The 14,608-nt window shown below is 50.8% G+C and overlaps 2 protein-coding genes across 3 annotated transcripts in view; one reads left to right on the top strand and one right to left on the bottom strand.

The window, feature by feature from the left end:
- The window catches only part of MMP24 (matrix metallopeptidase 24), a 42,154-nt gene extending 37,461 nt beyond the window's left edge, over positions 1–4,693 (top strand). For both annotated transcript variants that reach the window (XM_064730107.1, XM_064730108.1), the window contains exons 8-9: positions 630–896; positions 2,163–4,693. In XM_064730107.1, coding sequence (XP_064586177.1) covers positions 630–896; positions 2,163–2,500 — 605 coding nt within the window. In that variant the 3' untranslated portion in view covers positions 2,501–4,693. The remainder of the gene's footprint in view (positions 1–629; positions 897–2,162) is intronic.
- Positions 4,694–6,762: 2,069 nt separating this feature from the next.
- On the bottom strand, positions 6,763–14,271 carry EIF6 (eukaryotic translation initiation factor 6). Its single transcript, XM_064730109.1, has 6 exons — positions 13,882–14,271; positions 13,722–13,807; positions 12,839–13,014; positions 11,478–11,654; positions 9,468–9,649; positions 6,763–8,316 (listed from the first exon to the last, which is right to left on the bottom strand). Exons 1-6 carry the CDS (start codon positions 13,986–13,988, stop codon positions 8,307–8,309), a joined length of 738 nt encoding a protein of 245 aa, XP_064586179.1. The 5' UTR covers positions 13,989–14,271; the 3' UTR covers positions 6,763–8,306.
- Positions 14,272–14,608: the final 337 nt, after the last annotated feature.

The following is a 14,608-nucleotide window of genomic DNA, read 5'->3' as shown; positions in this document are numbered from 1 at the left end:
TTTTGCCAGGGCATTGAGCCCTCTCCAGGTGCAGGGCACTCCCAAACCTCATTTCTGGACAATTGTCTCCTAAAGAGACAAAATGACCAACCTTGTGCTGGGGCCCGCTTTAGCTCCTTGTATGGTGGCAGTGCCTGAACAGGATCCTGTAACTTGAGAGCAAATGGTGAGCAAGGAAGAGTGGCTGGACAGCATGGCTGGTACAAAACCACAGAACCTGGGCTTCTGGGTTTGTGTCTGCAGCTCCAGTAGCTCACCTTTCTAAACTGTACTAAAACTTGAGAGGCTCAGGGAAAGGCAACAGAAATGTCTGAAAAGCTTGGGCTGATCAACAGCTCAGCCTGAGCAAAGGATGGCAGACAGGGGATGAGACAAGTCTGAAATCATGACTGGCATGAGAAGGTAAATGGGAAAGGGCTGTTCAGCAGCTCTCCCAAAACAAGAGCTGAGAAGCAGCAGATGAAATGAGGTTTCAGATTCAAAATGAAGTGGAGGAGCAGCTTTTTTACAGATTGCAGTTAAGCCTGGAAGCCCTCAAGATGCTGCAGTCCACTGGTTGGTTTAGGTTCATATCGATCCGACTCCTAACAGGCCAATGTGTTTGTTGTTGTGTCCCCACTCACCTCTAGGAGATAAGTACTGGGTTTTTAAGGAGGTGACGGCAGAGCCGGGCTACCCTCACAGCCTGGTGGAGCTGGGGAGCTGCCTGCCCCGCGAGGGCATCGACACCGCGCTGCGCTGGGAGCCCGTGGGCAAAACCTACTTCTTCAAAGGGGACAGGTACTGGAGGTACAACGAGGACAAGAGAGCAACGGACCCAGGCTACCCCAAGCCCATCACCGTGTGGAGAGGAATCCCTCAGGCTCCTCAGGGGGCTTTCATCAGCAAGGAAGGCTGTATGTGTCTGCAGGCATTGCACCTGTTAGATTGGGAAGAGCTGGTCTGTGCTGGGAGCTGGGCGGTTGGATGTGGAGTGTTTTGAGTATTTTCTGATCCAGGAATCAAGTCTCAGAAGCCCTGGGGTCACCTGGGCTTTGTGAGCAGCAGCAGTCTGAGATTCTTCCTGACCCTCATCCCAACCCACACACCTCCTCAGCTGCTAAACCACATTGGGACAATCCAGCTCTGTGGGAATGGGACTTTTTCTCCCACAGCAGACCCTACCCAACTTTTCCTGGGCCCTGGTTCTGGGGGTGCTGGAACTTACATTTCCTCCTAATCTACCTGTAGTGAGCTCTGGCTCTCTGCTAAAGGCTCCAGCCTGTCTGATGTCAGTAGTTAGCCTTGAAGTTATGCTCTGAGTAGGGGCTTGGAGCTCCAGAGGCTCCTTCCAACACATTTCTTTCTCTGATTTGAAGATTTCTTCCTCCAGTAAAGGAAAGAGCCAACAGAAGGGGTTTGTGCCATTGAGGCTGTGTTCAAATTTGGAGCTGTGGTGTGAGAGGAGGGCTGTAGGGCTGGGGCAGGCTGGAGGGATGGCAGTGAGAGTCAGCTAAGCTGGGGCACAGTGCAGGAGACCAACACTTTGACCACAGCTCCCTTCTCCTGTTCTCTTATTTTCTAATAACTTGAAAGTCAATAGAAAATGGGTCATCTGGGGAGAGGGAGGTGCTTCAAACAACATGTAGCATAAAGCATCACCCTTGTATTAGCAGCAGAACAACACTCCTCCTTAACACAGGCCAAATCTTCGGGATTCTGTGGCAAAAGGATTCATCTTACTCAGCATTTGCTCCCTCAGGCTGAATGAACAGAAACGGGATGTTCTTCCAAACACTGTCATACCCAGGCACATGCTGGCACCCTGCAGATGATGTTTATCACTTAGCAATGATGAGCACATATTTACAGGTGCCTTAGTTAAAAAATACCTCACTGCAGAACCTTTCTTTTAAAGATTGTAGGGTTTTAATTCCCAGCTTGTCTTGGCCAAGGGGAATGGTGTTCCATGGGTAATGTTGAACATGCTTGCCAGGGTTGCAGCTTCTCCTTTAAATCCCACCTTTAAAACCACCTTCACTTTCCAATGGCTGGGGAATGTTCTGGATAAATGTGTTTTATTGACTTAGGTAGTGTCCGTCTTCAGGCTCCCCTAATGTCCTCCCACAAGCACAGCTCACCAACGGGAAATAGTGAGAAATACTCTCTGTTTTGTCTCCTAGTTTACACCTACTTTTACAAAGGGAAGGAGTACTGGAAGTTCGATAACCAGAGGCTGAGTGTGGAGCCAGGCTACCCCAGGTCGATCCTCAAGGACTGGATGGGCTGTAACCAGAAGGAAGTTGAGCGGAGCAAGGACCGGCGCCTCCCGCACGACGACGTGGACATCATGGTGACAATAAATGACGTGCCCAGCACTGTCAATGCCATCGCAGTGGTGATCCCCTGCATCTTGTCTCTGTGTATCCTTGTCCTGGTATACACAATCTTCCAGTTTAAAAACAAAGAGGTGCAGCAAAATGTCGTGTACTACAAAAGACCTGTCCAGGAATGGGTATGACACAGCCTGCTGCACATTTCAACTCATTGAGCTGATGAGGACTATGGACACACACAAAAAAGTGGAAAAAAATGCATTGAAAAGCCTACCAAACAAAACTACTTCAGTGACCTACAAGTTTTGGACACCCTGGGATGGAACTAAGCAGGAAAACTGGAAAAAATACAGGCAGGCAGCCTTGCAGTGTGGAGCCTCTTTCCTTTGTACTGCTTTGGTCACCTGCCAGCCGCGGTGCCATCCACCGGCTCGCTCTGCCAGCACCAGAGTCTCTGAGACAGGTTTCAACTGATCTGGGAAACTTCCTTCAGTTCCCTGCACCAGTGCTCCCTGTTAAACCCAGCATTCTCCAGTGTAGCTAAACCACCTCTGAACAGAACCATTTTTTTAATAGCTCTCTCATAAATGAATTAAGATCATGAAATCTATGAACAAGAACAATTTCAGTGTCATAAGCAGAAGACATTCTGATGCTGAATCATTCTAAAAAATCTTCTTAGTTTATTAAAAAATCCAGGGATCTACCTGGATACGATTTTCCAATACCTGCTGGTCAGATGTTTTGTACATTCATAACTAATCAATGCTGCCACTCAGCACAGTGCACGAGGAACCACCAAGCACTCAAAGAGGTACCGGAGTGCGGAGCAGAAGCTCAAGAAGCACCAAACCAGACACCTGGCAACATCAAGCCCTAGACTGGGACAATCTGAAGACAAAGTAATTGGGTCTTAAAAAACAACCAAACCAATCATGGTTTTTGTTTTGGGAGCCACTCATGAAAGAAATATTTAAATGTCATGTAAGTTGGTTTAAGCTCCCGCCAGCAAGAACCTAAAACCAATGGTTACCAAAATACGGGGAATGAGTATAGACAGACTGCACTCTGCCCGTTCAGACGCTGGGAAAAGATGAGTTGTTGTTCTGTGGCATGTGTAACTAGATTGTGGAATTTGTATGTTGGGTTTCGGGAGAATGGAAATGTTTGTTTGGAGTGAGGTCGTCATTATATTTTGGTGAAATAATCAAGGTTCGGTAAGAATTAGGCCTATTTATAAAACTAAATCCAACCCCTGTAGATGTTACAAACATTGTACGCCTTCAGAATTTGGGGGTTTGTTTTGCCCACTTCTTCACAGGCAAATATTTGGCAAGGACCAAAGGAAGCATGCCACACAGTAGAATGAGTTTACCATGTTTGACAGAGCCATAAAAATCAGGTAAAGGCAAGAAAAATACCTTAACTTTCAGCTAGTGACTTTCCACAGATCTCTTCCTACAACAGTAGCTTCTGCTTGTCCCTCTTACAGTTGTGAGTGGTTCAGGACATTGTGCCCTAGCCACAAACTTTTGATTTTCGTGTTGATGCTGATATTTTTACCATGTTGAATAAGAGTGGAAAAGCCTTTTGCAGTGCAGTGTAATGGTGAAGCCCAGCACTGTACAGAAGTGCCATCCATGTCAGCACAGGAATTGCTTTGCCCGCTCACCATGGGGAACAGGTGATTAGCCTAAACCCCCTGCCTATAACTGAATTTTATTGAGTGCAATGAAGTGCAATGCACAGAATGTCCACTTAGTATAGAAAATTACAGCTTTGTAATGTCAGCTCTTAAAAAAAAAACCCCAAGGACAACAAACACGCTAAAACTATTCTGAATTACAATGAGGAACAAAGCAGCAGAGAGATCGTTAGCATTCCGGATTGCTAATTAGTGCTCAAATATTGCTCTGGTGAAGCAGGATAGACACTTAGATTCGTCTGGTGAAGCCCACTAGGACTGCATTAACATGTGGTCTCAAACTGTATTTTGTCCTTCATAACTGATTTCCATAGCCAAGCTGTTTATTGTGTTTAAACATAAACTATTACCAACATATTACAAAGTAAGTGAGAAGCTCGTAGATGCAAAACTTTGAACTGTAGTGACAAAACGTGCTAACGTCTCATGGTGAGTGAAGGAGTGCGAAGGACCAAAGGAAACCAGAGCTCCTGATCAGACAGCCCCACGCTACTCCGCGTTGCTCTGTGCACCAGAGGTGTGGTGGGACACACCGCGGCCACCACGGCCACCTGGCACCTCGGTCTCATCTGTTCGCTGCCATCTCGCCGGGACTGCGACAGCCCAAACCTTTGAGCAACTTCCAACAGCCATCATTAAAAAAAAATTATTAAAAAAAAAAATTTACAACGGAGAGCAGTGTCTGGGTTTGTTTGTATTTTCTCCCCCTCGCCCCAAAGTTAGGGTTTTGGCCTGCCCAAGAAGGAGCTGATCGGGCAGAGCAGTGCCCTGTGCCTGGGGTGGCTGCAGCAAGGTGAGCTGCTGCCCTGGGCTGCCAAAACCCAGCCCCAGCTGCTGCTCCACAAGAAATACCCCAGGGCCTTTTCCACCTGCCCTGTGCCCCCTCCTGGGGCAGGTGTTCCATATGGGAGTTTCCAGGGAGTGAGAACAGCCCTCTGCAGCCACAGGGGGCTGCAGGAGGGGAGGCAGCTTTCCTCCAGCACAATCCCATTCTCCCATTCATTATCACCTCTGTTTTGCTCAGATCAGCCCATGGGCAGCCCTGGGGTAACTTGGGCACAAACATGGGGGTTTTTGTGTGTAAGGGACAGTTCCCACCCCGAGCTCTTTGCTGGGATCCTACAGGAGCACTGGGCTCGCTGCCCATCAGCCTGGCCAAAGCTCTCTGTGGGCAGGGGCTGCGTTCCAGCTCCTGTCCGGAAATGCAGGACCCATTGTTCCCACACGGGAGCAGGGATCAGCAGTGCTAATTCAGCTCTAACAAGCAAAAGGCTGTTTTGTGTTCTGTGATCCTGCTCTGCAGCACGGGGATTTGGACAGCCCAGGGACCTTGGAACACCCTGGACAAACTGCCAGCCACACTCAATATCCTATTTGGGTTTTTTTCCCGTTTTTGACTACTTTGAACAATTTCATCACCATTGAGGTTCACTTTCACAGGCTCGTTTTTTACATTTTACATCCTCTGTAAAGGATCCTAACAAGTTTTTGGCCATTAAAGCACACACAGCTACGCACCCCAAGACCTTCCCACAGAACCCACTTATGAGACTTTCATAACTTTCTCCCTCCTGTCACATTCACCTCAAGGCTAGATTCCAGCCCTTCTCATAGCATCACCTATTTGTCCAGCACTCCTTTAGTTCCTCTGATTGTTCCTGCAACCCTTCCCAGCACCTGAAGTCACATGTTGCCTTTGCCTGATGGCAAAGGTGCCAGGTGGCTTTACTCATGCTGTGTAACTCACACCTTTGTAGCTCAATTCAAGAATCCCAAGAACCCATAGAATCCAAGTTCTGGGAACATTTGATTTGATTGACTATTGAACATACAATTTTATTGACTATTCCTTAACAACTGTTGGCATCACCAGCACACGTGCTGTGCTGCCTTGGAGATGAAAGCCATGGAAAAGGGGCAGGCAGGGGCTGCACTGTGCTTGTGCTGTCCCCTGGAGTCCTGCCATTCTGGAGCCCTTCACCTGCGCTCTCATGTCACCCTTGCTGTGACACAGTGCTGCACTCACCCTGCCCCTGCCAGCTCTGGCCCTGCAGGGCAGATCTCAGGGCAAGCAATGGGCAGCAGCATGAGAGTTTCACCCTTCCTTTCCCCAGCCTCTTTTGGAGTTTGAGACCCAAAATCTAATGTAGATGTGCATTACTCCAGAATATCTATTTGCAGAAACACTTGGCAACCACTGTGCAACACTTGCATCTCATCTACAGGATGCATCTTTATCCCTTAGGATAAAGATACATCTTGGATTTCCAGCTAATGCTGCTTTGGGCTCTTTGGGCTTTGTTTTCTTTATTAACTCCAGACATGTTTTTTGCTTTCTTGACCATTACTGAACCCAGAGCATGTCTGTTCCAATATGGAGCTTCAGTCAGGAGTGTGCTCTTGCACTGCTCAGAGCTCACCACTACTGGGTGAAATTTGGATTCTTAACCACAATGTGCTTCACTTCACACTCAGCTGCAGTTTCCCTTTCTATCCAGTCCTCATCCTCACTAGTCTAAGTCAGTATGGCCAAAATTCCCTGCCCTAATCCATTGACTTTCCTAAACCAGGCAAGAGGGCTTCCCTCATTCCATGGGATCACTGACCCAAGGTCCCCAAATGCCTTTTGAAAATACAACAGTACAAGAAACCTTGTCCCTGTCCCTGTGGACTCTAAAGAGCTGCACAGGTCCTGTGGGACACAACTTGCCATTGAAACACCACGCTTATCCTCTCTCATGATCTGTGTTTCTAAACCCATTCTTTATTACAGTTTGTTTTCCTTGTACACAGCTCCATCTCACTAGCTCAGGATACCCACAGAGCCACATTTAAAACAGGTATCACATTTGTTCCACCCAAGAGCTGAGCCCTGTGAGGTGGCCAAGGAGAAGCAGCTACAGGCTGAGGGGAGACCTGGAGTCAGGGCCAAGACAGGTGGTGCATATTAAAGGGCTGATATCTGATCACAGATGATCATGCCAATCTTTATTTTGAAGTTTAAGGAGTAACCTTTTAATCAGCCAAATCTTACAAAGTCTTTCCTGAACATCCAGACAGTAAAACAAAATTGGAAATTTGCTCAATTTTCTACAAAGCCCAAAGCACCTGGGCTGAACAGAGCTCTGCCCATACAGCCCCAAGAGAACTCAGCTGAGAGCAAGGCAGCTTGCTCCAGTGTGGAGACAAGTGAGAGCTTTCTCTTACCCTCAGGATGGGAAATGGAGGCACTTCTGTGCCTTCAGTGCACCCTTAATGGGCAAGCAGGAAAGCAACTGAAATGAGATATCCTGACTAACAGCTGTGTAGAAAGAAATTACAATCTTCTGCCTGAAAGCAGCACCTACAGCAGCTTTCATCTGGCACAGGCAGAGCTCTTCATGAGGAAGCTCCCAAATCTGTAGCCCTTGACTGATTGCTCAGAACTATGCTATTTAACCTCTGTCTCCAAGGTAACTCCAGATAAGGTGGTCCAAATCTATTGAGATTTGCTGATTTTTCTAAGAGTTTCCCATTGTAGGGGGTGAACTCCTGCAGGATACATTAAGCCCACTGGCAAGTGTGCCTTTTGGGCCCTCTCCTGCAGGTGCCCCAGAAGCAGCACATTGACCCTGGAGGTCCAGGGACTCCCACAATGTTATTGTTAAAAGCCCTTGGATTGACACTGAAAAACTCCATTTTTTTATCCAAGCTGATCACTTCAGAATCACCATCCCATGGGAACAGCTGCAAGTCAGGGCTAAAGAGCAGGTGATGATTTCTGAATTATTTTGTGGATTTTTGAATTATTTTGTGGCAAGTAAACAACTGTATTTTTGGTACTGGACATACAAAGGGGTCTTACATGTACCTAGAGCAGAAGCCCCACTCAAGCAGGAGTGTGGAAAGAGAGGGCAGCACATGTAGTGCCAAAACAAGCTCTGTGCAGCAGGACACTGGTGCAGGACTTAAGGCAAAATAATCTCTAGTGATCAACATCCAAGAGCCACAAGAGTATAAATATTGTGGGGTAATCTGAGGGGCTCAGTTGGCATCACAGAACCAGAAAGCAGAGCTGAAGAACTGAGCAAAGGGATAGAGAGCATTCCATATTTGTAACTTATGCATGTTATTTGTCAGTTTTTGTGGTAACAGTTTACAAAAGATGACAAACATTTGGTTTTGTAGCCTCTCCTTTGGGCCAGGCCTGCAGAAACATCATCAGAAGTTCTGGATGTCTGTGATCCAAAGTGCAGCTCAACACTTCACTCCTTAGGAGCTTTCTGGGAAGCAGGAACCAACACTGCTCATGTCAGGCTAAAAGACAAAACAGAAAGAAGGTTTAGTTGTGCCAGAATGCTGAAGGCATTTCAAAATACCAGCTTCAGTCAGTTCTCACCTTCCCATTACAAAGGCACAGAAGAAATTTCCCTTTCTAGGAAAGGGAAAGCAAGGGTAAGAGGGAAGCAAGGATAAGAGGGAAGCAAGATGTGGCTGCTAGCAGTCAGCCACAGGATCAGACCTCTCAGGCTGGCAAAGGCAAAATGCACATTCAGCCTGGCTCAGGTAATGATCTACAGCTCAGAGCAGGCTTAATTACAGCTCTGATATGCTCACAGACATCAAGACTTTGTACCCAAAGTGTAACAGGGCAATGAATAATTTAAAGGGTTTTCCACTGAAGGAACTCCTTATGCCATAAACAATTCCCAGACTGTGGCTGAGAACTCAGCAACCAAGTGACAATGCTCAGGAAGCTCAGGAACACACTTTCAGCACCACATCAGTGGTGCTCAGGGTTGGAACTCAGGGGCCAAAATCAGTACCCACAGGACATTCATCTATGCTTCTGCCTAAATGTAAAAACATTTGCTTATGAAAAATATTTACATACATTAATGAACGGGGAAGGTCCCATATCATCATCAATCCAGATGAAAAACAACATCTGCCTCACATTAAAAAGTAACTTGAACAAAGCCTTTAGCAAAAAGGCTTAAAAAAAAATTCAAGTTAGCAGTTTTAAATGTAAGAGGTTTGTGGCAGCAGGCTGAGAGGAGACCTGGAGTCAGCTGACAAGTTCCACAGTCTTTCTAGCTCCAGAAATGATTACAGCTAGCATTTGAAATAACAGTTGAATAACTACAGTTATCAAAACCCAAGATGACAAGCAAAGTCACTGGTATTTTAACTTTTAAAATAAGATTTGTTTTTAAAAAACCCATTCATGCCATAGCTGAGCATTGAACAGTTAGAAAAAATCTGCCAGCTGAAACAGATGTTAGTTCTCACAAAAAGGATTCTCATTACAACAGCATATGAGTACAATGAGTAATTGCTGCCAGTAACCAACACAAGGGGAGAAGAAGTGAAAAAATGATGATTAAAGCAGACAGATCAAGTGTGAAACCAGCTGCTTTCATAACAAAATCTTGCCTGTTCTGCCCACGACTCTGGATCCTCCTTACCTGTCAATGAGGGAATCCCTCATGTGGGTGGCGATGGTGCTGGGCTGAGCCTCGTTGAGCCTGAAGATGCTCTCGATGACGGAGAGCTCGGTGCTGGTGGTGTCCAGCCCGCAGAAGGCGCACCAGTCATTGACCACCATCCCCGCGGCGATCACCTCGCTGCCGCGGTTCACCGTGCCCGCCTGCGGACACAGCGGCCATCAGAGGGGCTGCCACAGCTCCTCAGTGCCTGGCACGGCTCCTCAGTGCCTGCCACGGCTCCTCACAGTGCCCTGCCACAGCTTTTCACAGTGCCTGCCACAGCTCCTCACAGTGCCTGCCACAGCTCCTCACAGTGCCTGCCACAGCTCCTCACAGTGCCCTGCCACAGCTCCTCACAGTGCCCTGCCACAGCTCCTCACAGTGCCTGCCACAGCTCCTCACAGTGCCCTGCCACAGCTCCTCCTCAAACTGCCTGCCACAGCTCCTCACAGTGCCCTGCCACAGCTCCTCACACTGCCCTGCCACAGCTCCTCACAGTGCCCTGGCACAGCTCCTCACACTGCCCTGCCACAGCTCCTCCTCAAACTGCCTGCCACAGCTCCTCACATGCCCTGCCACAGCTCCTCACACTGCCTGCACAGTTCTCACAGTGCCTGCCACAGCTTCTCACACTGCCCTGCCACAGCTCTCACAGTGCCCTGCCATAGCTCCTCACAGTGCCCTGGCACAGCTCCTCCTCAAACTGCCTGCCACAGCTCCTCACAGTGCCCTGCCACAGCTCCTCACACTGCCCTGCACAGCTCCTCACAGTGCCCTGGCACAGCTTTTCACAGTGCCCTGCCACAGCTCCTCACAGTGCCCTGGCATAGCTCCTCACACTGCCACACTGCCTGCTACAGCTCCTTACACTGCCCTAGCACAGCTCCTTACAGTGCCCTGCCACAGTTCCTCACAGTGCCACACTGCCTGGCACAGCTCCTCACACAGCTCCTCCTCACACTGCCCTGGCACAGCTCTTTGTTGGGGGGCTCAGCTCACACTGCTGAAGAGAGCAACTCTGAACTCTGCCACCAGCAAAGTTCTGAAGGTGTCAGATGAAATGATTAATGAACAGCCTTTACTCTCTGGTGAGAAACTGGTGTGGCATTCAGTGACAGAGAAACCAAGGAGCAGGAAGGATAACAGCATTCACACATCCAACTGAGCAGGCAAAGGAGTTTCTTTCTTAATCTTTTTACACACTGGCTAAAAATGCAGGTGTTAGAATGGTAGGTGCTGCTGCCTATTTTTGTTCCCAACAAGCCTCTCCTGCTGAAAGGGTAGCTGAGTGACCACTCAGGCAACGCAGTAAAACCTCCACTCAACACTCATCACAGCTGGCACAGTGATAGTGGCAGGAAAGGCTCTTTTGCAAGGTTTTTATTCCAGCAGGATAACACAGTAGCTGAAGGGCAAACCCCAGGAAAAGAGGATGACCCACGTGGAGCAGGCAGCCTATAAAGGGGAAGGGGTGTGGGGCTGAGCCAAGGGCTGGGCAGAGGGGCCTGGCCTCCAGGGGAAGGGGGGTGACCACCAGGGTGCCCAGCCAGTGACAGGGAAGGAGAAACCAGAGGAATTTGCGACACCAAGTGCATGGGGGAGTCTGTTTTTCCCTTTGGGAGGGCTAACTCTATGGCAAGTAGTTAATGTTTCCAGGGCTGAGGGCTTGGGGACTGACCAAAGGGAGAGAGTTCATGGGATGCTACAACTGGCTTCAGCCAAACCACAAACAGCCTCACATTCTGTATCTGCACAGTGTGCACAATCCCACCAGAGCAACGTTTCAGAGGGCAGCTAAAAGCACTGAGCAGCTTACTCAGACTCAGGAAGGATGAGAAACTGTATGGAAGACTTGGTTCAAGTCTTCTCCTCACCTCCCACTCAAAATCACCTCACAGAAAAAATGTATCTGGGAGCCCCTGACCTGGAGAAACATTGCACTGGAGCTGAGAGGGAATGGGAGAAGCAAACACTCCACAAAGGCCTTACCACGAGTGGGACCTGCAGCAAAGAAGAGAGCTCATCCTGGTCATCGATGGAAGTCTTGGGGTGCACGATTCCTCCCTGGTTACTGAACACACAGTAACTTCCAACCAGCACCTGGTCTGCTACTGTTTGTCTGAACACCTCCACCTTCAGCACATCTGCCAGGATCTCTTCTGTCTCCTGCAAATGGAAGGAGGACAAAGCCTTCAGCCAAATGGAATTGTGGAGTGGGAAGTGAGGCTATTCCTGCACACAGCCCTCAACTGGGAGCGTCCCACACTGCACAGCCCAGTGCAACCCAGCCACAATAACACACACAGCCAAGCTCCACAGTCCACATGTTCCCAGCTTCCTGTGTCACTATAAACACAACCTCCTGCCTCTGCTGGAAAGTGCCCAAATCCCCCCTCTCTGCTGGCAGTACATCACTCATATCAATTCTCAGCAAACCAGCTCTCTTTGCTCCCAAACCACTGGGACAAAATGGTCTTATGCTCCTCATAACTCTAACAAGTCTTTTCCTCTTCTGATTTCACTGTGAATTATTTTGATTTCTCTCTTTTTGGCCATCTTACATTACTTTTTACACTTTTTAAATAGGAGTACAAAGCCTTCTCCCATCCCCTTATTTCTCCTTTTGCACTCCTGCCACTAAGCTGGAAGCAAACACTGTCAGGACCTGCAGCCACACAACACATCACTCTCAATGCCATTCAGGTTCCTGTTCTCAGACATAAAATGGGAGTGACATTGTCTCCTCTGCCTTTATTTTAAACTCTCATACAAGAACCTTCCATTTTTCTTTCAGACCCTGTAATGATGCACATCTATATGCACATCCATGGTCTCTTTCAGCTATGACATGATCTGACTCACTCAGCTGTAGCTTGTAACTCCTCCTTATGCTCCTGATTAGACCCATGCACACTCTGCCTCACCCAATTTTATGCACCCAAAGCAAACTCCACCCAATGATCACTGATTTACAGAATGCTTTGGGTTGCTCATTCCACCCTCTGCCATGGGCAGGGACACCTTCCACCACACCAGGTTGCTCCAAGCCCCATCCAACCTGGCCTTGGGCACTTCCAGGGATGGGGCTTGGAGCTTCTCTGGACAACCTGTTCCAGACCCTCACCACCCTGCCAGGGAAGAATTTCCTCCCACCATCCCATCTAGCCCTGCCCTCCGTCAGTGGGGAGCTGATCCCCCTTGCCCTGCCCCGTGACACACAGGACTCCCCACTCCCTCCCTTCTCCAAAGCACATCCACCCCCTCTGCACCACAGGGAATAATTCCGGCCTCAGCCAGGGCAGCGTTTCCCAGCCCCGCTCTGGATGAGGGAGCGTCCCAGAGCGCTGTACCCTGTCCAGGTCGGGGTGCACCAGGGCCACGTAGTCGTTGCAGGTGGTGACGTTGCCCAGGGCCGAGAGCCGCTCCTCCACGCGCTGGATGCGCACGGAGTCGGGGAGGCTGTTCCTGATGTGCTGCAGCTCCTGGTCTGTCGTGCTGCTCGGCACCAGCAGCCCGTGCCTGTTCCCTAGCAGGACAGCAGGAAACAGGACAAAATGAAAATAATGTTCCCACAGCAGCCGCTTGTGCTCTGTGCATTTCTTTCAAGCCCAGAATTCAGCCTAGGAGATGTAAAAATAACCAGCACCTCAGGAAAGGAAAAGCCAGGCTGAAGCTCAGAGTGTGGGTGAAAGGCACTATCGTTACCCCCTTCTCTCTTCCAACAGGACAAAAGGAGCCCCCAGGCTCTCAGTGAGACACTTAACAAGGAACTCTCCGTGCAGATGCCACCTGCCCTACAAAAGGCCCAGGGCTACTGTTTATGTGACTGTGGCAACACGGCTGAATGGTTGAAGAACAAGCAAGAACCTGATCAGAACTAACAGGTCTCACCAGGCACAGACACATGAAAGGCTTTTCCCTGACTCACATTCGGTATCGCCTCCCCCTCCCTGGGCCCCGAGAAGCAGCCGAGCTCCCCCGGCCCCGAGAGCCAACATCCCACCCCGGCTCCGGGCGAGCCTCTGTTTCCCTCCGTCCTTCACAGAACCAACCAGGTTGGAAAAGACCTTTAAGCTCATCCTTCCCTCTGCTCACACACTCGAGGCATTGAAACAACCCTCGAGGGCGAGGGGCGCTGCCCCACGGGCCCCTAGGCACGGCTCAGCCCCGCTGCGGCTCCGAGAGAACCGCGACCCCTCCCCGTCCCCGCCGAGGCTGCCCCGGCTCACGTACCCACACACATCCTGCCGATGATGCGGCAGCCGGCGATGGAGGCGTGAACCACCGGGATGGTCCCGAAGAGCTCCCCCTCGAACACGCTGCAAGGAGAAAGCGCCGCGTCAGGGCCGGGCCGGGCCGCAGGCAGGGCCGGGCCGGGCCGGGCCCGCCTCACCTGTAGAAGTTCTCGGAGCCGCCGATGGCCACGAGGCAATAGGCGTTGGTGAGCTTGGCGAAGCAGCCCAGCTCGTTGTTGTTCTCGAAGCTGGCGCGGACCGCCATGGCAGGAACGGGAATGCGAGCGGGGCCGGGAATGGGAGCGGGAATGGAGCCGGGAACGGGACTAAGAAGGGAGCCGAGAAGGGCAATGGGAACGGAGCTGCCTCCGGCGGGAAGGAAGCCGGAACGGGACCAAGATTGGGGCGAGAACGGGAACTGGGCGGGGCCGGGGCTGGGAAGGAGCTGAAGCGGGAACAGGAACGGGAACGGGAACAGGGACGGGCCGCGGCGGCTCCGAGCGCCTCCGCCGGAACCACGAGGCGCCGCCGATTCCGCTTCCGGAGGGGCGCACGCGGGGCAGAGCGGCGCCGGCCGCCCCTGTTGGGGACAGCGCCCCCCAGCGGCCGGGAGGTGAGAGCGCCCAGGGCGCGCCGCCGTGAGGGGAGCGGGGCGGGACCCGCTGAGGGACCGAGCGGGACCGGCCCCGGGCCAGGAGGGACCGAGCGGGACCGGGACCGGCCCCAGCCCAGGAGGGACCGTGGCGGCAGCACCGCCCCAGGCACCGCTCGCCAGCTCGGGCCCCGCCACGGCCCTGTGGGACACAACCCGGCCCCGTGTGCCGGATCGCGCCTGGGGCTGGGCCGGCCCGTGTGTCCCCACAGCCTGGAGAGGCCGCTACGGGT

This window comes from Zonotrichia leucophrys, chromosome 20 (genome assembly GCF_028769735.1).
Source record: "Zonotrichia leucophrys gambelii isolate GWCS_2022_RI chromosome 20, RI_Zleu_2.0, whole genome shotgun sequence".
NCBI classification, from domain to species: domain Eukaryota; kingdom Metazoa; phylum Chordata; class Aves; order Passeriformes; family Passerellidae; genus Zonotrichia; species Zonotrichia leucophrys.
The sequence above is the reverse complement of the archived record's forward strand: the minus strand, read 5'-3'. Positions and strand labels throughout refer to the sequence as shown.

Bases quoted from the DNA above. Each gene is read 5' to 3' on its own strand.
- EIF6 (XM_064730109.1), bottom strand. From the start codon at position 13,988: ATGGCGGTCCGCGCCAGCTTCGAGAACAACAACGAGCTGGGCTGCTTC. The intron at 13,808-13,881 runs GTGAGGCGGGCC...TTCTCCTTGCAG, and splicing joins GGCTCCGAGAACTTCTACAG to CGTGTTCGAGGGGGAGCTCT. The intron at 13,015-13,721 runs GTACGTGAGCCG...CTGTCCTGCTAG, and splicing joins CATCGGCAGGATGTGTGTGG to GGAACAGGCACGGGCTGCTG.